Here is a 26,999-nt window from a genome sequence, read left to right on the forward strand (position 1 = left end):
GAACGTCACCGATCTGAAGTGCTGTATGCACTACGCAGATTGTATTGAAATTTCCTTTATTTCGTCCAAAAACAGACTAAATTCTGGCCACGAGCGAGGACATTATTTGAACTGCTTCATGATGTCTCCCACTCAACTGATTCTTTTATGTTTATGACAAATGTGTGAAAAGCACGTACTTCAGTGTTTTCCATAAGCAAACAATACGAAATCCAGCCTATTTTGCATAATGACCATAACCATTTAAATTAGTACACGTATGCGAAAGGTAAACTTTAAACCGCTGATTTAAACAACTATGTCATTATTGACTAAAGCTTCTTTCCCACTCATCGCAAAATCAACTCGTTAGCTCGCTGCGAGTGCCTGCGTTGTGACTGGACGAATTTACTCACAGCGAGCTTGACGTTAGTTTTTGCGATGAGTGGGTGAGAGCCTAAGAGTAATGTTAAAATGTTTTATAGTTACTGAGCGCCCAGATGACTAGAACCATAGAGCTTTTCAGACTAAATCTGTCGTTTCGCGCAGATTAAAGTTGGTCACCATAGTTGCACGGTTGGTTTAAAAAACACTTCATCCGGCTGCATTCCGATGTCACTTAACAACCGTCAAGTTTGACGCGGATGTGATCGAGCAAATTTTGTTCATTATGATGGATTATCCACTCTTTAACATGTATTAAAAGAACAAAATTGCACCTTATATCCCAGGAAAAATGAGTTCACACCACAAATGCGTGAAACCAAACTTGATCGGTCACGGTTAGTGTAGTAATAACAACGAGCGTTGGTGTTGTGAGTGGCGGCGTTCAACAACGTCAATTGGAGAGAAAATTCAAGCATTTTAAAAATACACATTGACAAACACGTCACGATACCCTTAAGTTTTAACCGTCCAAGGCCCATACGTGTTGCATTCCCCTCATCAAGTAAAAAAATTAGATCAGTGATTTTATTTAACACCTATATATGTCGAACGATTTTTAAGTTTGCGGGATTAAGTCTTAATGCCACGATTGACCCTTGATGTGTTTTTGGACGAAAAGGAAGTTCCTGTCTAGGCCCACTAACCACTTTTCCGCTTCTTTCCTGTAAAATTAACATGTCTGTACAAAACTAGAATTCGTGTCCTATCTATACAGACGATGCTGTATAACCACGCCGGGCTATATATATAAGTAAATACATATAAGTAAAAGCGCTGTTTATACACGATCCCGGTTGGCCGAGATTAAACGAAGCGAGATGATTCGAGGTATTAAAATACGTCTCATAATACGTCTTTATGAGAACTTGCTAATGTCAGGATGACTATACGTGGTGGTCAGGATCGTGTTATATATACTGATTGAACTCAAAGTTTTACGGTTTGTTTAATCATTCTATACTAATCGTGCAAGAGATAGTGAAATCACTATAAACTATAGTCAACTGCGTCCTGTTGAACACAAGAGAAATTCTAATTTAATAGATCAGTTATTCAAGTTCATAGAAAATTTGCATATGAATGGCCATCACTTTTTTACCCAACCTGTGTGTCTTTTATTAAGTTTAGGATAAAAGCGTTTTGGAACGAAATCGGATGTTTTTTTGTGAAAGAAGATCTTGAAGTGAACAATATATGTACGGTATAACTATCATAATTGACGAAGACCGGAACATTGACGAAGACGGCGTTTTTGTTCCAGTGGCACTCGAGTAGAGGAGTCACTTCGTCGTGATCAGTTTTGACACATTGTGTGAAAATTCGCTTATTCACTTATTAACAAACGGCGTAGAATTTTGGCGTAGAGCTTTGACTTTGTTGAATAGTTTTCACTCAATTTACAGTCATTTCCACTTCTCTTAGCATAACTTTTCATGGTTAAAAATTTTATTAAAATGGCTCCCCTATTGATTGGAACTTATATCTTTTTGTACGTTACATAACATTGCATAAAAAATGTGCCCGGCATCTGAATGTGTTTACTCATTAAAGTGGTTAACAACACATATGAGAAGAGAAAATGGGACTCGCTTAAGACACTGGCTGCTTGCCAAAACAATCGCTGCTCATCGCAAAATTAATATGCTCCTCTGTAAAACGAAGAATTTTGGTGCATTCTTTAAAAAAATGCGCAGCTGAAAACAATAATAAGGGACTGGTATTGTACTTCAATTTAGCTTCGAAGATGAAAGATAGAAATCTATAGGCAGGCTAGTTTGAAGCCCGGATAGGAACGACTGACGACTCTATATAAACAGACCCTTATAGTGTAAACATATGTATACTTTATTAATTTCTGTAACCCTTTTTAACATAATATTACTTATTATACTTTTTTAAGCTCCTTCAAATTTATATATACCATTATTATTCTATATACATGATTATATAAACTGTTTTGATATTTGTGCCCCTAAGCCCCCCCCCCCTTCCCACCACTGTTCATATTTATTAGCCGACATGTATCCATTTTTGAAGTTACTTTAAACGCGAAAACTGGACACAGTTGCCTGTTCAGTTCTTGCCATACTCAACTGGTTTTGTTTCAGCCAATGAAACAACGTCTTTTTATCACGCGGTCCATAGCTGCGCGAGTATACTCTATCGTTTACCTAATAACATGAAACAGAGGTTCAATTTTCCTTCGAAGACAAATTCGGGTACCAGTGCCAGACCGTCTCTTTCTATTATCAGCCTGATCTTTGACCGTGAAGACAAAAAAACAATAGAAATAGACTGGCACTGATACCTAATCCAGTTTCAAATCGTTCCAGTTCACATATAGAGTCCACTGGTAAAACACACTGCATGGACATACCTTTACTCCGCATGTGTTCAACACAGACGACCAAAGTGGAAGCAACTAAACCAAAAGCAATCTGGGTTTAAGAAACTAAAAAAGTTTTGCCGTCGAGCATTCGATCAGATCAGATCGACAAGATTCAATGCAGGCACATGCACTTTCAACAGTTCATGTTTGCCAGTACCTTTGGTAAAGTGGCCGAATTCCAATCCGCTAATGTGTTGAGGATATGAGAAAACTGTTCCCCAACTGTGTTTTTGAACTATAGTGAAAAATTCATAAAAGAAATATATGAAATATTTTAGTTTAGACAACTGGCGAGACAAATGGGAAACTAATTCGATGAAGTGCTTACCTCTTTTGTATGTTGCAATAGATGCAATATCCCAGGAGTCACTCTTGCCCAGAATTCCATGATAACAGTTAGTGAACTATCCACCATCTCCTGGTCTTCACTATGAAACTGATGTTCACAGTATAACGTCCATAACTGAGGAATAAAAATTGACATCGTGTTATCATATTATACTTTATATTATGGCCTGTTCATTTGGGCGATGATTTTGCTCCGATTTCCTTCTTTGATAAATGTAATGGAGTGGATAAATTAGGCCGGGATGTTCAAATATAAGTGCAATCATACACATAACACTGTCATAACATTCATAACTACCCAGTCGTTTGCATCGTTTGCAAGGAAAAACTAAAACCGTGTGAATTGGCTCTTACATATAGATATATCGACACGACCAATGCACAAAACCATGCAGAAAATATATAATATAACGCAGATCTCTTACCAAACAAAGGTTAAAAGCGTTAAACAGAGCTGAGATTCCAAGAGTATTATCCTTAAACGAGCAAATAGTAGGATTTAATTGTAATACACAATAAACTGTCACAAACAATTGCACAATAAGACTATAAACGATGACAAGAGGACTGATCTATCATATCTTGTATTTTGACCGTGTGTGAGAATAATTATGTAGTTGAACTAATGATGTTCATATCTTTAATATTAGTTAAGATGCCTTTGGCTTTGTCTTCACTATCGCTGTATACTTTTACGAGTTGTTGCAGATCCTCGTGCAATTAAAAACCATCAAAACACATGCAAAATTTTTATAAAAAATTTTAAAAATTTTATAATATTCGACTTCTCCGCGATCTTTTTGAAAACTTTCAGAAAATGCGGAAGATGTCAGACACGCTCAAATTTAAATAGTCAACTTTTTTTCTAAAGTAAAAATCAGACTGAATACCTGCGAATTGTCAGCAAAATTGGCAAGAATAATCAAAACAAAGTCTGTGATATGGGAACTTTCATTCATCTTCACAGGGCATGATTTTATATAGGCATCCGGGAAATTGATTGCATGAGAAAGGGAACCAATGAGAAGCCAAGAGAGAAGACGAATATTTGTATCACATTCGTGGAGTGTCACACGACTAGAAAAAATAGACATTGAAAACGTTTTGTTGAAAAATCATCCTATCCAGGGAGTAGGGGTAAAGCAATCATGACATTAAGCAATAATATCTTACTTACCTAAGTTGAGTGGCGGAAGGAGGTGCCTTTAACCAAGCTAACGTTTTATTGTACATTTTATTTGCTTTCGACGGTTCAGTTAATGTAATTGCCCACAACTGAGAGATTGTTGCTTTGAGATGGACTCCTAAGCATCCCATGCCAAGATCTGGTTCTTCCCAATCATTGTGAACATCCTAATTATCATGCATGAAATTACCCGAGGAATCATTTATTGTATCTCCTGTCTAAATTCTTTATATGCACTATACTCACCCTGGAACTCACAAAGAGCTAAACGGCATACCTTTCTCTTTCGTCCTGTAAAATTCCAATCTTTAATAAAATCCAAGGCTTCAATAATGTGATGTTGAAAATTATCCATTGCATGAGTTCGTGCCTGTTGTGGAAAAAAATTATCTAAATGTTGTTTACAATTAATTTTATACGAGGGCATGTTTTAAATTCATGAAAACAGAACTAGAATATGGAATATTGTGTTCAGTTCATTCCCAATTATTTTATCAAGATCTTGATAAACCTGACTACGATCTTTAATGGCAGAAGTTAAGTAAAAAACTAGCCACTAGGTTTAACGGTACACTGTGTGAAATTTCGACCCATAAAAGACACAATATTTGCATGCCTACAGTAATTTTGATCATTAAAACAATGTAGATTGTGCGCATGTACCCGCAAGGTACTGGCGGATAACTATTTCATACCGATGGTGGAAGATCAATGTACAGATCATCGCCTTCAACAGGATACAAAAAACGTGTACCAGCATCAAAACAAAGAAACTATATAACACAAATAACATGCACGCTCAATATGTTTTTACAGTCAATCAGTATTGCATAGTATAAAGATAATTCCAATGTGCTTATTTATATATCTAACCAAGTAAGACCTGAGCATAAAATCAGCATGCAAAGAAAAATGGCACGTTCTTTTGACACTTGCTAGTTGGTTCTGTTTTCATATGCATATACCTGCATTAAATATCGGATGGTTTTTTCAGGTAGAGAGGACTTGAATCTAAAAACTAGGAAAATCTCTTGCAAAATCAACTTGGTAAGGTACAGCTTATTCCGTTCCTATAAAAGCATAAAATTAAAAAGTATGGATTATGAATTAAGGCCTCTGCAACACGGTGCAATTTTTCTTTCAATTCGCAATACAATTCTACTTTTGAAAGATGTAAATTTGCAAAAACGAGGCCTTTGTATTTATTTTACATTCCATGGACGTTTCCCACACTCGAATTTTGTAGACTGTTCACAAATTTAGATATCTGAAAAAGTAGAATTGCATTGCAAGTTGCAAAAAAATTGCACCGTGTAACAGGGTTTTAACTGTAAAAATATTTTTCTTCCAATTTGGACTACACTTACCTTGCTGAATACATCATTACACTTGGCACAAAGTTCCATCAGCCGTGTTAACTCAAATGAACAATCCCGCAGAATTTTCAGCAACACGTTACCAAATGGTTCGAGGAGCTCCTGGAAAGTTCCAATGTTGTTATAAGTCCTAACTATGTCAAAATCTTAAACAGTTTTCTTTAACATCGTGCTAACTTACTTTATAGATCGGTAAAAAAAAAAAGAGAGAACTCCACTCACCTTAAATGATGAATTAGCGGCACTAATAAATGACAACATTATACACAACACTGGGGTAGCATCATACTAAAGGTTGAAAAATGCAAAAGCATGAATATTTCGATCTTGAAGAAACTGCAGTGTAGATGGGACTGTAGATAACAGACGAGGAAGTACAAAAACTATAAGATCTGGATAGATCCTAGATTCAATTTGGCTTCACTGGAAGCGTTTCCTATTCATTTATGGCGGATTTTCCAGCCTCAGTCATGATGGAGCTGTTTTTCATCATTAGATGTGTCTGATCTTTTCAGCCATAGAAGTCAACATAAAACTTCTGTTTCAATCAAGAACAGGTTTACATATACTATCCAGAAAAAAGTAGAACTTTTTTATCCCAATGATGATGTAATATTATAAGCCCCAAGCATAACATATTGATTTAATAGAATTTCATAGACATTAATTTTATTACTGACTGATAGTTGACGTACATTCTTGGGAAGAAATGGTGGAAGTTTTTGGAAAAATCTGATAAACTTTGAAAGTTGTCCCTTCCACATTTCCACAGGTTGTTTATTGACATTGCCCAAATAGGCCGCCATATTGGGCAACAAAATTTGAAGACGATCTGGTATGGTTTTTGAACAGATACCCTGTAAATATAAGCGAATTTTTAAAGACTTATTTCGCTAGGCATGTTATATTGCTAGATCTTTAAAAATATCATAATTTCTAATTCAGTTTGGAAAAACATGCAAATCCGTAGTGTAATAATGTATTATTCTAGGGAAAGTGATCATCAGAGGTGATATTTAAACATTCAACTAGGAACTAGGTTAAGCTAAACAGCCTTGGTACAGATCCCTCATAGAGAATTCCTGTGGGAACAAAATTGGCAACCCGATCGCTGACATCATGCTTTCAGGCGCAGCATTTATACCCATGGGTGGTTAACCTGGTAGGCTAGTAATGTATTATTAAAGGAACGTGATCATCAGAGGGGATCAGAAGAGGTCTTAGCAGGTGTTGCATTCCTGTCTAAGCCAGAGAAAGTAAGTCATGACTGATCATTACTCTCATGCTTCATCATGTGTCCTCACTGTGTCCCGTAGGACAACAGGTAAGGATCACCCTACTGATGATAACAACGAACCTTTAACTTTTTCATTATATCACACAGAACTTCCTCCAATAATTGTGGGAAGAGAAGGAAATATTTTTTTAGGGTTTTTGGGATGGTGAACAATGCTGTAGTGTCTTGCCTTTAGCATTGCAATAGCAAACACTTCAGAGGGCGTTGCATAAAAGTTAACATTTCTTCACATTCAAAATTACAAATAATGTCACCGCGCATGCGCAATCTACACTTTTTTAGGGAACCAAAGTGCGCACAGCAATATTATAAGTGCAAGATCGACGCCAATCAACGGAAGGCTACTTGCGAGTCGGGTTTCCTTCTTAGGACAACTTCAATCACAACCTCGTACCCAGGGTCTACGAGTAAAGACCCTGGGTACGAGGTTGCTTCAATCACTGGTTTCAATTTACGTTAAAACATACCATCAAGAGATAGGCAATTGGTCCCATTTGATTGAACTGCGGGAAATCACTCAAAGCTGTTGCAATGGCAGGAAATATTGTTGGATCTGTCAAAGGAAATAAATCGTTACAATGATTATGACGTCCGAATGGGTTTCACGAGCTGGGACAGTGGAATGGAGGCCACCAGGGTCGCGTAGCCCCTGCGATTCGGTTATAAATTTGCTTTAGAAAATGCTACAGACACAGAATCATGGAATAAGCTTTTGTTCACGATACATTCCATAAAATTTCAAATTTGCTGAATATCTTTTATACTCTGGTGAAATCGAGATACAATATAAACGTCGAAGTTTGGGCCACAGTTTTGGAAATTTGCGAGGTAACGTTTACTTGGTGAGTCGACTTTTGCTGCAACATGCTTGCAAATACTTGCCTTCAATTGGCGTTCTAAAAAACTCAGCAAATAGTCCATTTGGTGCAAACTGGATCAATACGCATCGCAAAAATTGTTTTGCAATCTCCACGCTCGATAAAGGTGTGATGGTGTTCCTAACGAAAAAAACCTGATCATTAACCTGATTGAGACAATATTTAACAATTATTCGCCGAAGGTGATTATCGGGGAACATTCACCGAGACGAAAAAATATTAAAACGGCATATCTGACTTACCGGAGAAATCATTTTAAACAAACACTGGTCACAAAATGTATTATATAAATTAGAAAAAATTAAACTGTTCCACGACAAACCTTTTAGCTTGCCAATGATAAACTGGTTTCACCACTTTCCTTTGAAAGAAAGAATGACTAACATGACTGAAGTTCGTAATGGTGCATTAATAGGGGGCAAATACAATATAGCGAACACAATGCCACTTGTAAATGCCAGTGGAAATAAAATACAACCCAGTGAAACGTTAAAATCTTGTTAAAATCATGTTTTTCCCCTTTGCAATGTTTTCTATAGAATTCTACATGAAATACTCATGTTTACTGGTCAGACTTTATAATTCGAATGGTATATCATTCATAATGCTGAAAATGCTGACCTTCCCACACAAAGTAATATCTTCAACAACCAAGGAGTGGATACAGATGGATATCTATGTACAAACGTGGATAGCACAATAATACACATGTTGATAGTCTCCTCGTCAAATTGTTCCAGGCGCAGACCACATTCGGGACAAAATTCGAATACGTTAAAAGTATCCAGCGGCTCAGCAACATTTCCGGCGGCAGCGTTAGGCGTGGAACCGCTGGCTGAAGGCGAATTAACTGCGTCTTCTTGACCGCTCGGGACTTCAAACTCTTTCGTAATCTCTGAAGCAACCTTATTGATCTCTGTCTCCACAGCCCCTCTGGAGTAAATTATAAACCGTTAAAAAAGTAACCCATTCTGATAATTTTAGCCTTTTTCCACACGATTTTCTGCTACATATTATTTAAAACTTTCGGTAGTAATATGCAATATGACTTACTGGTAAAGTTTACTCCATACCTTTTTGATTGGTCACCGAATACCGGTGTTTGGATGAAAGGCGAGTCCTCGTTGCCTGAACCTAAGATTGGGCTTGCATCTGATTGTGAATCGTCTTCCCCTAAAGATTGCTTGTTCAGATTGTACATCAATTGACCAATACCAAATGACGAGGGGTCTGGGGAGGCTACAGACATTTGAGCCTGCAGTGAGCTGGAGCTTGATGATCGGAGTTCATGTTCTGCAGATAAAAAAAACCCAACTAATTCAAATCTCAAGTATTTTTCATTGAAGAAATGAATACTAGTTTTGGAATTAGCTAATAATTCGAAACTGCGATTTGTCAAACCTTTTCGCCGCACTCCATTTATAGGCTCGCTCTCCGAGGGCGAAACAGTTGCGCTTGTTTCGCTCCCCCCTGATCCAAATATCGCAGCTAATGTTCCGCGTCGTGCTGACGGTTGGTGCCTGGGTGCGGGTAGGTCGTCCTCATCAGCGCCAGATAAGCTGCGACCGACTTTTTGCGCATACTCGTCAGAGCATTCGTGATTTTGAACGTTCACTGTGTTCATAACAATTTGAACAAGATTCTTAGTGAGCTCTTTGTGATTATCGATCTCGTACTTTAAAGAAAAAACACACATTTAGCATAGAAACATGATGGCAACGAATTTTTTAATCATATAATATCCGATTCAAAGGCGAGCAAATGTTTAAGTAGCGTCCAAAAGATGTTTGAAAAATATAACGAAAACTTCCACATAAACCATGGAGGAAAAGCCATGGTAACTTTTAACAACTACTGCTCAAAGATATTAATTAAAGAAATCTTGCCAGAGTTGCACGATATGTAGTAACGTTCTGAGCTGTGAACAGCAAGTCGATTAGTGTCTTACCTTGTACAAATATATCAATAATGTCATAAGCCATGAATGTCTGACATGCGTTTCCAGTATGCCCAAGGTGTAGTTCGGTTTACGACTTTTGTTGACAACCTCCGGAGCAGGGCAGAACAACAACAGTTGAAGTGTTAAGGGCAGTAACTCCTTGCCCCAATCAGGATTTCTGTCTAATACGTGAGGAATGCCAGCTATAAATGCACTAAATACTGGGGTAGATCTGAAGAAAGAAAACAATATATAGAAGACATAAGCATAAAACACAGAAGATGACCGTTTCGCAAATTGTTTGACAACAGGTCAAAAACACATTCTAAAATTCTCATGATGAAAAAACGATTGACCAGGCCATGGTTAAATGGCTTCAAGAATTTCATATTATGATGAACGATCAACGACAGTAGTTTGCTTTCATTTTGGAAAAGTTTTAGTTCTACAACACTGCATGCACACCAGAAAACAACAACGCACGTTGCGTAGAAATTCAAGGTCTTTTAGGCAACTCTGTCGAAATCAAGGCCATTACACAAACTATACCTCAATCTCCCGGGACTACCAGTAAATTCTCCTATAGCGGTGACATTATACCCCATTTGTAGTCCAACATGATGTTTTATTTGGCTGATGACGTATTCTTGAGTCCGACCAAACTCGTTATCATTCCTGGGATTACTCATGAACTCGCAAAGTAACGTAACAAGTTGATGAATGACCTCGTCCTCGCTCGCACCAGATGAGCTCCTAAAAATAGCGAGAAAATGGGAAAAGGTATTTAGGTAATTCGATTTTTGTCGTAGAGTGTCATAATGACACCGTGTAAAGAATACCAAAGATAAGGGCATGCACTTCTTTGTTGGCACATATTAAAGAGTGTTTGCAAAACACGCTAGATGTATTTCGTTTCATCATGTTCCCTCTTGTTTGATTGTAGGACTATTTGAATGTTCTTCGTCCGAAGATTGCACTGCATTCTCGCATGTCGCCCTTGCCCCTCGAGGTAGAGGCAGCCCCAATTCCGACCATGCATTACGCTAATTCTTGACCCAAGCCTGTTTTTACACATGGAAATCAATTCTGACTCGTCTTAAGAAACCATCTGAACCATAAGAAGCCATCATAGATCCTATATATACTTAAGACATTCGTCGTATTTGTAACGTAGTAAGTCATATACCTTTCCAGAGTTTTATCGGCATGTTCAGGGAACGTAGACTGTTGTTCTGCACCATCTACACTTTCTTCAGCAACAGGAGAAAGGCTGGTTTGAGCAATCTTCGCGCCCAGTAACATCTGATCAACAGATTCAATCTGGGATGGATCAAACTTGAACCGCCTAGGGTCTAAAAAATACCGATGGAAAAATGTACAATGTAAAAACGTCCTATTTGTTTAATTTTGAATCGTGCTGCATCAATACACTCCATTCAATAGCGAAACCAATCAAATGCTATTATTCTACCATGCCGATTAACCAATCACGTGCGCGATAAGTCAGGGGCACTAAGGCCACATCTGAATCTCGGTCCAATTTCCTCACCCACTTACATCATCTCTACTACACAATTACTATCACATTATGTCAAATACGGTACCTTCTAATGGGCTTGAGAGTTGCCTAGTCAAAGTGCATCTTTCGTAGTTGAGAGAGTAGCCACAGCGGTTGACAGGCAATGAATTGGATCGACCATAAGCTAATCGACCAACATTGGGACATATTGTAATAGTATTGCCTGCGCTAGTGGACGTCGGAGTAGGCATGTAACGATTAACGCCAGGATTACCTGTAAATAAGTGTTGTAAAACATGAATAAATATATCCGATTTAAAAGCAAAAAAAGTAAATTCGAAATTTCCACCTTTTCCAATTTTCCTGGTCTGTTCAATGTTTGACGTCATGGAAGTGTGAGACTTATCACTCATATTTCCCTGTCTGCTCAGCGACCGTGCGGGATGAGGACTGGCAACTAATGACGTCTTTTCCACGAATAGTTGCGTGAATCGTCGTAGAAAAAAATGCCCTGATAAAGGCGTCCGCTTGGGAAGAGCATTGTGTAGCAGCCTGAACGTGTGTATTATGAGAAGTCTGTCGGTGGGAAACTTGTCAAATTGCGTCACAAGGCTTTCATACATGACTAATAAACTATCAGGATGAATTGTCTCGAGCATCACAGTCACGTGAAGGGAGACTGAGTTTGAGAGGTCTTCTATAGCACCAACGAGATAGGCGAAGCTGAGGGCCAGAGATGAGCGGGCAAGATCGTTGAAGAGAATTTCATTTTGGATATATCGTGCAATCACTACCACCTAAAGCAGTAAGAAAAGTTCAGCGAAAAGTCTAGCAAATAAAAACATTATCAAATGAAATCTCGCAGTTATCCTCGAGTCTCCCCCCCCAGAGTCTGAGCACGGAGAAAGACCCTGGGTACGAGGTTAGAAATACTTTGGATGACAAATAGAGACAAATACCTTTGATACACCGTCAAATCGTATCCTCCAGTCCTTGTTGGCAAAAGTGGATTCAACTTCATTGACCAAAGACTCAGCACCACACGGCAGACAGATGCAGTGAAGCAGTAATGGAACGCAAACCTCACATAACTCAGAACGATCACATTTTAATAACCTCCAGAGACTTAGGAAAAGAGAAATGTAGTTACGTGACGACATGTTTGGACAGGTGAGCTCATATATATCTGGAGTGACGTATGACTCATATTCTACAATCATCGGTGAAAACTGTAGAGTTGCAAATTGAACTAATTAACTTAAGAATGAATACATGAAAATAGTTCAATTACTTTGGAATAAGAAAAACTTCTTGTAAATAAGGTAATATATCTCCATCTTCCTCTGCAGCGATTCTTAAATAATCGCCATGTAAACACATCACATACAAACATTTTACCAGATGTAACACAACCACTAAGTCCTCTTGCTTAGGAAGCTCCTGAAAATGGAACAGATAGAACCAACAGTTCATATAGGAATTGACTTTGCGTTTCACTAGCAATTCATGGCATTAAGCTTGTTCGACTAAATATGTGAGAAAAATTGTTATTAAATGTTTCCCAACAATCCACCACAGCTCAAGACTTTGAAAATCAAACTTAAAACTCTTACTTTGTTTGTTTTAGAAAGGCAACTGCTACCGAATTGGCTGTATTGTCACTAACCTTTAAAACTCCAAGCAAAAATCGAATGTGAGGACCCCTATCTACAGCACTTTCAAATGAAATTGATGATCCCATGCTAGCACTTGAGCTCCTATTTGATCCTTTAGTGTGCACGCTACCCCCTGCCTCAAAGACACTGTCTGTCATCTGGGACAACGTTTCATCCACTGTGAGGTAAAAATATATGTACTATAAATTCATTAAAGCCCAATATATACGTGCAAATTGGTTTATTCCATTTTAGTAATCACAGTGGTGTACAAACCTTGTCCGTTTGTCCTGACACTTCCCCCTTGTTCTGACGCGACTGTGTCCGCATCCTCGACGTCTGATCGAATATTGTTTCTCTCTAAATATGCATGATCATTTCATAATTCATATCTCGTGAGCTGATGGTCCCATTATACACAGTAAAAACCATCGTATATCAGTAGATAAATATGTAGACTATAAGAGTATTTATATTACAGAGAAACTTTTGAACTAAATTCTTATACCACTTCTTATTGAGCTCCTGTTGTGCATCAAGCTTTCATTTCGAGCCACACTACCAAAACTCCGTCCAGCTTCGACAGGATTCAGCACACGTTGCTTAGCAAATACCCTGTCCATAAGGGAATGAGCAAGTTGAAACCACATGGCTGTCATCTGGCAATGGCTGCATGGTCCAGTATGATCGTGGGTGCCAACCCAAGGCACGTCTAACATGTACTCCAAGAGACGTTTAACACCCTGCCGTTCCAAGGCGTTTGAAACTCTCTCTTCACCTTCGTATTGTAGTTTAATCTGTAAACAAAAAATCCCAGTTAGAGTTATGGTTCTTATAATGAATACAAAATTCTTCCATGCATGAATGCTCATACGAGCTGGGACGAAATTAAAAAGAATCTTTTTTTTCAGTCAACCGAAGTCACATTGGCAACACTGACTTAAACAACCCATCTGTAACGAACCATCATGTCATGTTATGGGTACGTACATCAATGGTGACCGACAATCAGGCTTGTATGAAGTATTAAGCCTTGACTTGTCAGCCTATATGAAGTTTACTGTCATTTGATTCTGATGACGCTTGATGCAGTCTTATAGTTTTGCAAATAGATCTGTCAGAAATTTCAAAGAATCCTTATCTCGTAATTTTTTTAGAACTTGGTAAATATTTGTAACATCCATACGATGTTTGTCGAATAGAATTTATTGACATGGTACAGAAATGTAACAGGAACAAATAGCAATAAAAGTAGCGAGTCCTTATCATCAGACAAAGCCTATAGTCACTAAGTTTGAGGTCATTGCATGTGACATAACTGTTTGTAAAAAACAATATAGAATCCCTGATTGGTCTCTAAATAAGCAAAAAATATTTGAAAATCGTTTTGTCTTTACTATTTTAGGAAGAGTTTGAATAATGACACCTGCAATAATCAATAAATCACCCTTAGCTAATATAATGACATTATGAATAAAAGATATACGTGTCAAGCTTGGAGTTGATTGGAGGGGAAATTTCTGAAGGGAAAACTAATTTAATTACATTTTTCATATGCAAAGTTAACAAAAAGTGTTTGACAGTTTTCACGTCAAAACATAACCGCATGCGTAACTCATATACATAACAATGAAAATGGGGGTTTAAAATAATTGATATGACAATCTCCATATTCAAAACTGACACATTGTCATTGTAACTACAAATCCCTGTATTTTCGCTTGAAGAACAGTGAAGGGGCTGTGAAGAAGTAAAGAAAGTAGAAAATGAAAGACTTTAAATGGTAAGGCTTGTTCATGCTACACCAATAATATATTTTGCGAATTAGTGTACATTTTTAATCACGCGCATAAATGCAAGGTTTTTTCTAGGTTTTGACAAATTGTCAAAGAATATATTTCTTAACTAACATATTGCTTGCAATTGTTATTGACATATTGTTAATATTTCAAAAATAACCAGTTGTTAGTTATGTTTCTCTCCATAGCTTGAGAGACTTATTATTAATATGAGTATTTGTTAATATTAATTCAAGCCTTGAGTCTGGGGAATCTCATCCATGAAGCTATATATATGAAACGAGTGACAACCACCAAACAGCTGCATGTATTTTTTCTTTAAGCAGAAAATTGCACTCTTTCTGGATAAATGCATGCATGCAGCATGATAAATATAAGTACGGAACCGCTAAAATATACAATGGCTGCTTTGCTGTGAGTATATAGATGCGATGCATGCACCAATGGCATATGACAAACTCCCATTAATCATTAAATTAAAGAAAATGGAAACATGCAGTTTTAGTATATATAGCTATATAGCATCTATGTCTATATGTCGATCACACTATACATATAGCGTATATTAGCTATAACTCTATTATACATTGCCCAACTAATTTTAATTTCATTAAATATTTATCGTATGAAACATTTAATTTCTTCTTCTTTTGTAAACGAGATATGGCTGGCTGGCATCAAACTATATACCGTTTCTGATACAATGAATACATTTTCGCGCGGGAATCATAACTTTAAATAAAAACACTATGCTGTAGGAAAAAAAGACGAAATTGTTTCATATAAATAATTTTTATATCATACCTAGTGAGGGGCCTTGGACTAATTATTTTCGTCACACAAAGCTGTCTGTTAATGATATTAAACGCGTCAGTTTCAATATATATATACCTAACGCATACATGCAGTAACACATATTGTACTCTAGTTTCTACGGCTCATGCAACACAAGAACGCGTTTTTTATTAAACCGAACAGCAAAAAGTTTCAAAGAAGTATGTGCCAAAGACACTTGAGGTAAGGTTGCAAAACATTGACAACAAGATATTTTCTACACAATTAAGAATCTCATGACGTTTTTTCATATATATATATATATATATTTTTACATATATATATAAAAAGATGTGTTCGCAACATGCAATTGTAGAAGATTGATATTATAGATATAATAAAATGATTTGGGTTGCAACACTTAAATTGGAGTATATATCTATAGTTCACATGCAGGTGAATAGCTTTATAATTTTTGGCCAAAAGAACGTGTTAAATCGAATGTGCGTGCATGTAGCTAACTCTTTTGCATTGCTAAGAAGTATTCGTTCAGGGGTTTTTTATCGCTTCTTATCGATGAATGGAGCGGTAGTACAGACCTAAATTGTTTGATATCCATTTTATGAAATAAGAAATGAAAAGTATCTACAGAAATCAAAAGCGATAGAAAGATCGGCGTTTACAATAGTAGTCATGGCAATTATTAATGATTATATAATTAATACACATTAATTATTAATGTCTCCTTTACGGCTTTATAGCCATTTGGTCCATTGCAATTATAGTCATGCAGACTCATGCTGCCCTATTCGGGAAATAGCCTTTCTCACGATGACGAATATCCGTCATTTTTGGGGTACTCTCAATTTTCGTAAATGCGTTAATTTGAACAATAATAGCAATGTAAGAAGCACTTTTTAAGAGTCCATATAGACCATTTGAACAATAAATTAAGCCTAAAATTAAAGACAGCCGCCCTGACAAGGTCTTGCGATCACAATTTAAAAAAAAGTATCCCAAAAATGGCGGCACATTCGCCATCGTGAGAAAAGCTAATTTATACATCAGGAATTCATGCGTCACGCGACGCGAGGTTAGAATCGGCTGATGACAAAGTTGCAAAATGATTGTCGTTTCTTATGCTAAACCGCGGCTTCCTCAAATCGTCCAAAATATCATAAAGATGTTCGCCGCAACATTTTTTAAAGTTAATCACATTGTGGTAGATAGAAAAAGTTAATAGTTATACAGCCGAATCAAATAAAGATGTTATACAGGTCTATATTCCTATTTCTTACTTTAAACTCTCACGAAAAAAATCTTAATACCAACTACCGATTGTAACTAACCTAACGTTTCTAATTTCACATGCAGCTTTCACGTTATCCTTTTGTCAACACTCTTGTCATACAACATCGTAATTTCCAGCAATCAATCACAAATCACCATAAAAGCTGTGGAAAACAAGGCATTTGACAAATCCTGCCTCATTAAAACGTTTAACAAGAAAGGTGCAGCAAACATAGCAGATTGTTTGAGCCACTGTCTTGAGGACTGCCGATGTCAGTCGTTTCAAATTTGCCAAAATACAGAATGTCAACTGTGTTCAAGTCACAAGGAAGAAAACAGTTCATTGCTTCATGATCAAGATGGCTGCATTTATGCTGTGTACGATTTAAGACATTCTTTGGGAAGTCATCAGGCTCAGGTAATGAAAATTTCGAGGGCATTATAAGTTAACTCCTTCAAGCGTTTGTTAAATCGTAAGCGGCAAAGATAATAGAATTTTCTACTTTTCCATTTCACATTGCAAAATACAACGCAATTCCAGGATTCTTAATAATGCATGAGACTTCCCTGCACCTCAAAGAGGAATATCAAAACCATTTCTATCTTAATAGAATATAGACGGCCAATGTTCAAGCATAGGTTGTTCCAATGCCAACTGTTGTCAACGACCAGGTCTCTGTCCAGGCAAGAAAATATGCAAGCCACAGAACTCCGTCGAACAACCCTGGAAACGATTCACCTGCGAATGCCAAGTTGGCTACAGTGGAGACAACTGTGATGAGACAATCAGATCGTGTGCCGGGTATTTGGATCGCCCCCGACAATCAGGCATGTATAAAGTGTTTGATTCTGGCAATTCATTGTATGAAGTATACTGTCATTTTGATTCTGATGGCCGTGCTTGGACGCTGGTGCAATCGTTTAGCTTCGCACGGCGAACAATTACAGGTAGCGTTTTTCAAAAAACATTAAGTGCAGACCATCCCGTCAGTGAAAATCAACTACAATGGAGCGGTTATCGACTCAGCAAAGCACGAATGCACTCGATTAATCTAGATTCAAATTATATCGCGTTCACTTGTAACTACAAGAAGGAAGACGAAGTCAACAGTTTGGATTATCTTCAAATATCACTCGATGACCTTGGAAATGATAAAGATATCACAACAAATGATCCAAACCAGGAAGTGTTAACTTTCGAGGGTAGGATTAATGAAAAAAGTTTAACCGGGTGTAAAGTAAAGCTTCACCAGGACAGTAAAGGTTTACATGTACATCTGGATCATCTCGAAAATTGTCCGTTTTCCCCCGAAAGACCAAATGTCTGCAGCGGAAAATTTCATTATTTTGGCTACTTTCCTGAATCAAGTTGTTTGATGCCAACACATCATTGTACGCAAAATGTTAATTCTACAACACAACTATGGTTTGGCCAATTGAAGTTTTTCACTTAATCCCATTGATATGTTTAAATTACGCACACAGAATAGTGTAAATATAACACACATGCACAGAACAGTGTATATATATATATAACACACACGCACACAAGACAGTGTATAATTATATAACACACACAGGACAGTGTAGATATACAACACACACACAGAGCAGTGTATATATAGCACACACAAGACAGTGTATAATTATATAGCGCACACACAAGACAGTGTATGTATAGCACATACACAGGACAGTATATATATATATATAAGTAATATAACACACACAGGACAGTGTATTTATATAGACTAGCACACACACTAGGACAGTGTATATATAAAACACACAGGACAGTGAATATAAGGACAGTGTATATATAAAACACACAGGACAGTGAATATATATGGACAGTGAATATATATATATATACAGTAGGAGGCAAAAGTTTGAGTCCAGTCGTTGTAGAATTCCAGTATTAAATCCTGGCAGCGTATTGGAGTTAAGACATGCGTGCTAGTGTTTCAGTACTGTAAACTATATTAATTGCACACTGTTTTGGTCCTAATGATCTAAATTATAACAAAATAAAGTTCTCATTCCTTTACACTGCCCAAGATGGGTAGGAAAAAGGGCAAAGTGATGGTGCACAAGGACAAATAGTTCCATTAAGTATTGAAGGATTCTTTCCTCGTAAGATCGCAGAAGAAGTGAGAATTTAAAAAGGTGGTATGCAACTAACCTTGGAGAGGTTCGAAGAAACTAAATCCTACTCAAGCAAACTTTTAGCTGCTTTGGTCATGCTCGGTTTGGCAATATTGAAAGATATAATAGGATCCTAATTAAAGAAAAGTATCATCCAATTCTTCAAGGACATGGAATTTCATCTGGTACAAGAGTGATCGCACGTCTAACTACATGATAATCACCCTAAGCACATGCACATCTTCTATGTGCCAGAAATCGTTTAGAAGCAAACTCATTCTGGTGATCTCGTTGTCATGGCTTTCCACCTCATATTCCAGATCTAAAACCTATGGAGCACTTGTAGAACCGTTTTAACCGGAAGAGGGCGAGGCACAGACCCGCCAGCCAGGCTGACTTGAGGCAAGTGGTCAACGAATGCTGGCAAGGTATTGAACGTGTGACATTAAAAAACCTATGGAATCTATGCGAGCAAGAATAAAGGTCATTTCAAGAGCAAAAAAGAGGGAACTAAGCAATGACATGTAAATGCATGTTTGCACATTAAAATACGTAAAAATGAATATCATAACATCTCATAGTTGTTGTACAGCATGTATTTTTCTGTTTACTTGTTTACTTTTTTCTAGTTCACTTATCGGTAAGGTTTTCTGTAGAATATTAATATATGCTGCTGAAACAAAGAAATACAGTCACTGGACTCAAACTTTTACCTCCTACTGTATATATAACGCACACAGACGTAGCTACAACATACATCTTTCTGAAATAAATTCATTATAAGCTGTTAAATTATCAGCAATTAAATCAGTTCCCTGATTTCCCTGAGACTTAAATGGCCTCCATGCACTCCCACTTCATTAACAGCCAATAAGTCCACGAGCATGAAGAGTTTTAAACAGATAACACAATTGCCAATGTGCATTCTCTCGCATACAATGCTACACGTATAAAACACATCTTGCATACCTGCTTTGCAATAATATCCAGCATCATGATGAAAGAAGCCAGAGTGGAGTCGCTTTCCAAAACTGCAGACCACTGTCCTGTACTTAATGTGTCCCCTTGTTGTACAGGTGAAGGAGGCTCACTATGGGGGTCTTCCAAACTAGGGTTTTGCAAGGAGTCCATCGCTAATTGGAACATATTTACCAACATGTGAATCTTGATGATAATATCCAGTTCTGATAGAATCTATATGAAACGTACAGCAAAGAAAGAAATAAACACTTGATACTTTTACAACTTTACTTCTTCAACTTCTTCATTTCTTATATTGGCAGTTTAGGTAACTACGGTACATCTATGGCGCCGTCTGAGAACAACGGTTATTATATAGTTTGTAGCAACTAGAAAAATGCTAATGATATCGTTGGATTTGAGCGCAGTGTACGTTAAAGCCGATTTTCCACTAGCGATATTTTTCGCGCGAAGCGACTTTATTCCTTTATATTTAATCAATTTGTTCCAGATGGTTGCAGTTGAGAGCTCTGGAGCAAAAGTAAAATGTCACTTCGCGCGAAAAATATCGCAATACTGGAAAACCTGCTTAACACATCCAGGTGAACAGGCGCGCACAGCGCTCAAAATGGCTGTCGAAACAGACGTCATTCTGTAGTTGTTGTTTTTTATGAAACCAATAGAAATTTTACGATTATGTTTATAGTGATAAGAACTATATGTATATAGCTCTGACATAAATATTAAAATGAAAAGTATATTTCAAGAGTTATTAGGTAGTTTCAACCGATCGAGAAATGGATTTTTATGGGACAACTAGTCCCAGTCCTTTGCTGCCTTTTCAGATCACGTGGGTATATAGCTACATCACAAACCTGCAACCATGTAAGTGTTTGCCTTTGCAAGCTTTCTGAACCAGATTCAAACCCATTTTTGATAAATGCCATAACTGCATCCATGGGTACTTTGAACGGTGATACAACAGGATCAAACATATCACTAAGGAATATCAAAGGATAAGAGGTACATTCACATAATTGCCATCCTGTGCGCTAACCTCTCTCGCTAGCCTGTAAAAAATACCATTGCCAAGCACGCGGACATGCAAACACATAAGCACTAACGTATAAATCATATCAAGAAATTATAATCTGTAGACTGCACTGTTTTCATGAAAATTATGTGTCATACGATCTACACTTACCTCAGCAAGCTCTTAAATTCACGGAGTCGTTCCGGAGGTACATTACTTCGGATTGCGTTCATCCACTCTGGCATGATACGCTCCCAGACCTGAAAATTCAAAATTTCATTGTGATAATCCTATTTTTAGATGAACGAGTTTGTAATTACGCGCGAATTCGTTATGAAGGATATGGGTGAAGCAAGTTATGTTTTTGTATCAATTCACAAAATATTACCTCTTGCGGCACCAAGTTATACGGAATCAGACAACATATCCTATACAATCCTTCCTTTAGCAACCTGATCCTATCAGCCAACATATCCGACGTTCCTTGCATTTGTACATACGCCGGAGGGTCTGGTAACAAGCACGTACAATACAAGTCCAGATTTGCTTTTTTAACAACATTAATCCAGTTACTTATATATTCTTTTTTTAAAGTTTCAATCTTCGCCCGCACTCCTTTGTCAGAAATGGCAGCAGTTGCCGTCATCCAATCTAAAACTACAGAGATTAGATACCCTAATCGTTCATCGCTCTTGCACAACGATACTGTTCGGCATTGCGATGCTAAAATCCATACACCGAAACGACTTAGCAGCAAACCACGATTTAAATCTTCTTCAGACACGTCGAGGTTTTCATCTTGGTTGACAACTTCAACAAAATCTGGTTCAATATCATATCTGAAAACAGGGAGTATTATAAATTTATAATTGCCGGTCTTACTTCTTAGTATTGGACTTTAAGGGGGTGGGGTTAGCAAGAGGATGGGGTTCTCCCAATCTCGTACCCAATGACCTTCCTTTGCTTACGGCACTGAAGGAGGCCTTTGGTACAAACTCACTTGTCTATTCTACGATCATTTTCTTATCCAATCTCAGCCTACACGAGTTAGTGAAGTACATTAAGGTATTTCACTGAAGATTACTGTACTTTAGAATTGTTATATAGCCGGTTACGCTCAATGACCAACAATAATATCATCATGGAGGAAGGCTGATTGATAAACAAGCCACGCAGTACCTACATACCCAATTTTCCTCAACCTCGTTGTTTGATCTGGAGGAGCTTGTTGCAATAATCTCACAATCGCATCCACTAGATAAGTTTGTTCAATACCCTCGTCACACCAAGGGTCGGGTAACGCCCCTTGCACCACGTGATCTTGACCTTCGCCTTCGTCGTGGTTGATACGTGTACAGATGCGGCACTGGGCCAGTGGTCGGTACCTAAGACAGTGAAAAGTGTAATTTCAAGTGAGTAAAGGTGCATACGACATATGAATTAAGTTATATGGCTTTAATAATCAGATGTTATAACCTAAAAGCCCAAAAAGATAGCGGCTCTGGTAAGCCTTACAATCATTGTTAAAAAATGACTTTGCAGATGTGTCCCGAGGGTTAGTCCCCTTCCCTACCTTTGTTTCTTAATGCAATTTTCGGAAAAGCAAGTATACTTCGCCGTCCTGTCATCGCCTTTACAAGGCTTATTCTCACAAGATGCAGCCACTTCTCCTATTGGCTGAACGATATCGAGTAGGAACTCCGCTCTCACGTCACTCGCGCAATTATCACAAACGAATACGGGGGGTTCAATACCACAATGACTGGATGCAAACTGAGCGTCAATACAGAGTTTAGTTGTAGTGCCATCACATCCCGGACAATTACATTGACTGTCGTTCCATTCGTCATAGTAAAACTGACTATCATCCATGGCACCAGCAAACGAAAAGAATATGTACGCTAAATAAAAAAATAACTTTACATCTTAGGATCTGGACTACATCTTCAACCAAAAGCGAGGGGTGATTATTCGTTAATGACTGCATACACAACAAAATGGAGGATCGTAATTAGAACACTGGAGCAAGAGGGACCTTGAGACTGTCCAGATGCCCAACCACCCAAACTTTGGAAAGGCCTGCCCATAAAAATATAAATCAGGCATGATCATGCTCGGGCTAAAGCCCAACTAATATTCGATATGGTTTTAAACAGATATGCAGCTCTTCGCGATCCTCTTTGGGCGTCTCTAATTATCTGGTACGATAACTATCTGGTATGGTAATATCTATATAATAACCCATTATTAGAATACATGCTTACCAACATCAATGGATGGATAGTAATGGAATAAAAGCTGAACAGAAGGTTGGAGAACTTCGGTTGGACCGTACGCCATGACAGCAAGCAGATCAAGACAGACATTCTTTTTGAAGCGCATCATAGTTTCAAGGAACTTTGCATGTTCTTTGGGATCGTTGCAGTACAGTAACACAGACATAATCAAGGATGAACATGACAGTGCAAAATAACTGTCACTATTCTCGCCACTTGAAAAATTACCTAAAATTGAGGAATGACACCTGATTTTAACGATCGTTACATACTCACTCTAGTTCAAGCTAGAAATTTCGGCTGAAATTGGTGAGTCACAAACACTGAATGGTCACGAACAGTCAAATCTTACGTAGTCACCAGTCTCACTCAACGCACGCGATTTAATCGTATATTGATTTATAATATTGACACAGTTTTCAAAAGGATAGTCTTAAAAGTTAAAAAAGTGTCTTAAAATGAACTGTGCTGGACTAAACTTTCCTGCGAGATAATTAACAATGACAAAAACAGAACAACAGGGATTTTAATTGACCCGCCTTTAATTGTATTGGGTAGGTGAACTACTGTAGTAAAACTTGTCATTTGCACATAATGCCACATATCAACAACATGCAGCATCATAACTATCAATGCTTTCTTTTCACCTTTTTTCAAACAAATTCGAACTAAAACGACACAAAAACAACAAGAAAAATGTGGATAGTTCGCTGTAAAAGTATTTTTGGATCATCATTCTCTCTTTGTTGTATTTCAGGAGAGAATCTTGGCTTCATGAACTTTTTTGAAGACTATAACACATTTTGTTTTAAGAAGGGGTTTGTTATTGGTGTAATAACTGGAATAATTGGGACACTGGCAATCGTTTCTTGGATATATTTTGTCGTTGTGGCAATCAGGTGATTAAATTGTCAGTCTGAAACTATTGTCTTTCTCTAGTTTGAAACGTTTGCTTTTTGATTTTCTCTACTTTTATACATCATCCGAAACAAGAACACTTTCTACCTGCGAAAACCGTGGTAATTTGACTTGAAATATTTTGTGCGAATCGGAAATGTGACGAGACATATCTCACATAAAAATTTTTGAAGCGCTCTTTTTACAATTTCACTTTTCATTTGACGAAATTTCCATCTTAAAATCGTTTCTATCAGACGGTAACCTTTGTTGTAATTTTGTCTTTTATGTTGCACTTTATAAAATAAGGCGTTTGAACTTGCTTGTTATAAAGGACTTGTTTTTTCGGACAGAGGACGGGGAATTTATAGGTCAAATTTCAAACAGAATATTTCTTGTACAATTTACACAACAGGTACTGTTGCTGTAGGAAAGAGCTCCGTCGTGGGGTACACAGTCATGAAGACATCTCTGCTCCAAACTCTTCCTTTGCTAGTGTAGCTCTTGAAATACCCAACGAAATTTTGCAAGAAACATCACATCAGGCTAAAAATCATTCTTACATAGATGATGATGGTATTAGCATCAACACTTTGTTCATTCCATCCCCTGAAGTCATTGAAATTGTTCCAAGGTCTTCCAGTGTATTATGGTGAACGAAGATTTGACAACACAGAAAAACTAATTACTTTCAAGAGTTACTGTACATTTTTTTGTTTATCATACATATGTATATTTGTATAGTTGAACTCTTCATAAGTCACTGTATCTAATGAAGTTTATAATTTAATCAATGTAACATAATTTAGTGATTCCAATGGAATCATTTCAACATTCAAAATACTAAAAGTTTCTTACTCGTGTTGTTTTTGCCCTTGATGTGATTATTGCTGCTTTTTATTTGCCTACATCTTCACAACAATTATTAATTATGTTTTTCGCAACACACAATGTAATTTTGTGAATGATGATTATGGTAATATTTGCAAACATGCAACCATTATCAGCCCAGTGAATACAAAGCACAAAAAGTTATTTTCATTCATGTACTTTACTTACCCAACAGCAAAGGCAGAAGATAACCACACAAAACATTCATGATATAACCATGGAGACTGCTGTTAATTTTCACCATGATTGTTGTCAAGGTAATTGGAAGGTCATTAAGCCAGTTCGCTGGCAGGAATGGTACAAGGGCCACCATAATATGAAGAATTGTGAGGCCACAATCTTTAAAGTAAAAGCCAGATATCAGCATGTAAACTGTCAAGGTTTTGTGGTGTTTCATAGTGTTTGACAAACCTTCATGTCCCTCGCCAACATGGTCTATCACATGAATTAAATCAAAAAGCGTTGTAAACAATCCTGTGTAGTCCAAATTAACAATATCTTCATGATCAAATGAACTTCCATCCTCGGATATTTCTGGGGCTGTTTCCTTCACTAAACTACAGATATGGCACATATTATGAGTGAGATACATATTTCATATCAGTAAGGTCTAATATGTAGTTAAACCATAGACATTTGGATTTGCAGTCAAATTAAAAGCAATTATTTCCTCAAAGACTAGTCTATAACCTGCTTGATATAGCATGCTGTGCCCACTTCATCCAACTAATCTCATTTTGTAACCACAACACAGTGCAAACGAAAATCGATAAAATCACTTCCAACATACCCAAGTAATATTTGGTGAAAATACTTGAGGTAATTGGTCACATCATATGAAGAAGGTAATGGGTACGTCTTCTCTTCAATACGTTTATATATCTGACGAAGGCCATGGACTCTACCTCCAACTATATTTAAAAGAAAATATAAACAGGATTTTTGAGATTACTGCAGCAAATGAGCATTATATTCCATTGCTTTTGCTTCATTGTCTGTGTAGGTACAAGAGATCTTCAGGAAAAAGCTGTCATGCTTTACATGGCTGGGGGAGCCAATTGATTGATCCTAATGCCCCAGGTTACTATGCCCCTCACTGAATGTGACAGTGTTATTTCCCAAACTCCATCCAAGGGTATGAAGTTGGACAAAATACTTTACGTCACGTACGTACTATCGCTATCGGAAATTGAACAGGAATGAATTCGAATCTGGAAAGGACCAGCTATCATCACACTTTTCGCCTTTACAATCCTGCTATAAATCCCTAATCCAGCTATTTTGCGTGACTCTAGCACCTGCCGAAACAGGACTTTGCATCATTTATTTTGAAATTATAGCCAAATATCGTAGGATCAAAAAAAAAACGAGAAACACACAATATCAAGAACTCACATTGCTCGGTTTTTGTCGATCGTCCAGCAGACATAAAGCTCCTCTTTCTCTCAACTACTCTGCTTTACTGGCCAGATTTGTTTGACTTTATACAAAAAAATTATCTCGTATTAAAAATAATTAATGGATGTGTTCGGTGAGACACCGACACACCGTCAAAACATAGAATTACCAGTGGTAATTAGAACACATTTAGTATGATCCACGCTGTTTCTTTCGCGAATAATCGAATATGCCTTCAGAAGTAGCAAACGTATACACGATCATATTGTAATTTGCACAATTTGATGAAAACGGATCAAGGTTTAAGCCACAGACATTTCAATATACTGACTATTTACACCTGTCAAGGATGTTCAAAATATATGCACATGTATTACGGATGTAGTGTTCTTTTCAAGTGCACAGCAAACCCAAGCACGTTGGCTGTGCAAGAGTGTTTTCGTACGTTGTGTAATGTATACTACCAGTACTAGCTGATCGCCTGATCCCACAATACTGGCTGCTACTAAATCGTCTGCCCATT

At 37.4% G+C, this 26,999-nt stretch overlaps 2 protein-coding genes and 1 non-coding gene across 5 annotated transcripts; 1 reads left to right on the forward strand and 2 right to left on the reverse strand.

Moving 5' to 3' along the window:
* Positions 1-2,419: 2,419 nt before the first annotated feature.
* Positions 2,420-26,853, reverse strand: LOC114533468 (protein unc-79 homolog). Its single transcript, XM_028554985.1, has 41 exons — positions 26,646-26,853; positions 26,474-26,558; positions 25,869-25,989; positions 25,490-25,635; positions 25,247-25,417; positions 23,279-23,518; positions 22,588-22,915; positions 22,202-22,399; positions 21,403-21,853; positions 21,186-21,274; positions 20,857-20,980; positions 19,991-20,215; positions 13,522-13,810; positions 13,290-13,373; positions 13,025-13,191; positions 12,650-12,798; positions 12,318-12,483; positions 11,708-12,155; positions 11,444-11,632; positions 11,026-11,191; positions 10,389-10,592; positions 9,849-10,071; positions 9,302-9,575; positions 8,974-9,193; positions 8,522-8,833; positions 8,223-8,261; positions 7,905-8,020; positions 7,490-7,575; positions 6,421-6,582; positions 5,948-6,013; positions 5,717-5,827; positions 5,315-5,419; positions 5,045-5,122; positions 4,627-4,719; positions 4,341-4,516; positions 4,054-4,240; positions 3,589-3,639; positions 3,144-3,278; positions 2,973-3,050; positions 2,804-2,848; positions 2,420-2,597 (listed from the first exon to the last, which is right to left on the reverse strand). Exons 2-41 carry the CDS (start codon positions 26,505-26,507, stop codon positions 2,469-2,471), a joined length of 6,675 nt encoding a protein of 2,224 aa, XP_028410786.1. The 5' UTR covers positions 26,508-26,558; positions 26,646-26,853; the 3' UTR covers positions 2,420-2,468.
* On the reverse strand, positions 6,933-7,071 carry LOC114533563. Its single transcript, XR_003688076.1, has one exon. It is a non-coding gene; the product is annotated as a U8 small nucleolar RNA (small nucleolar RNA).
* Positions 13,933-18,726, forward strand: LOC114533469. 3 transcript variants are annotated; one of them, XM_028554988.1, is made up of 4 exons: positions 13,933-13,995; positions 14,741-14,796; positions 16,961-17,294; positions 17,488-18,726. In XM_028554988.1, exons 2-4 carry the CDS (start codon positions 14,780-14,782, stop codon positions 18,328-18,330), a joined length of 1,194 nt encoding a protein of 397 aa, XP_028410789.1. In that variant the 5' UTR covers positions 13,933-13,995; positions 14,741-14,779; the 3' UTR covers positions 18,331-18,726. The 3 variants fall into 3 exon arrangements, with proteins under 3 accessions (XP_028410789.1, XP_028410788.1, XP_028410787.1); XM_028554987.1 differs by lacking the exon at positions 13,933-13,995 and having other exon boundaries at positions 14,693-14,796; XM_028554986.1 differs by lacking the exons at positions 13,933-13,995; positions 14,741-14,796 and adding an exon at positions 15,692-15,829.
* Positions 26,854-26,999: the final 146 nt, after the last annotated feature.

The sequence above is a fragment of the Dendronephthya gigantea genome, unplaced genomic scaffold (genome assembly GCF_004324835.1).
Source record: "Dendronephthya gigantea isolate DGI-Jeju-01 unplaced genomic scaffold, DenGig_1.0 000092F, whole genome shotgun sequence".
In the NCBI taxonomy this organism is placed as follows: Eukaryota; Metazoa; Cnidaria; class Anthozoa; order Malacalcyonacea; family Nephtheidae; genus Dendronephthya; species Dendronephthya gigantea.

Coding starts and splice junctions, on each gene's coding strand:
- LOC114533468 (XM_028554985.1), bottom strand. CDS start 26,507: ATGTCTGCTGGACGATCGACAAAAACCGAGCAAT. Junction 22,400..22,587: donor AATTGCATTAAGAAACAAAG/GTAGGGAAGGGG, acceptor TCACTGTCTTAG/GTACCGACCACTGGCCCAGT. Junction 9,194..9,301: donor AAATGGAGTGCGGCGAAAAG/GTTTGACAAATC, acceptor TTTTATCTGCAG/AACATGAACTCCGATCATCA.
- LOC114533469 (XM_028554986.1), top strand. CDS start 15,753: ATGCAACACAAGAACGCGTTTTTTATTAAACCGAACAGCAAAAAGTTT. Junction 15,830..16,960: donor ATGTGCCAAAGACACTTGAG/GTAAGGTTGCAA, acceptor TTTCACATGCAG/CTTTCACGTTATCCTTTTGT. Junction 17,295..17,487: donor TGGGAAGTCATCAGGCTCAG/GTAATGAAAATT, acceptor CTATCTTAATAG/AATATAGACGGCCAATGTTC.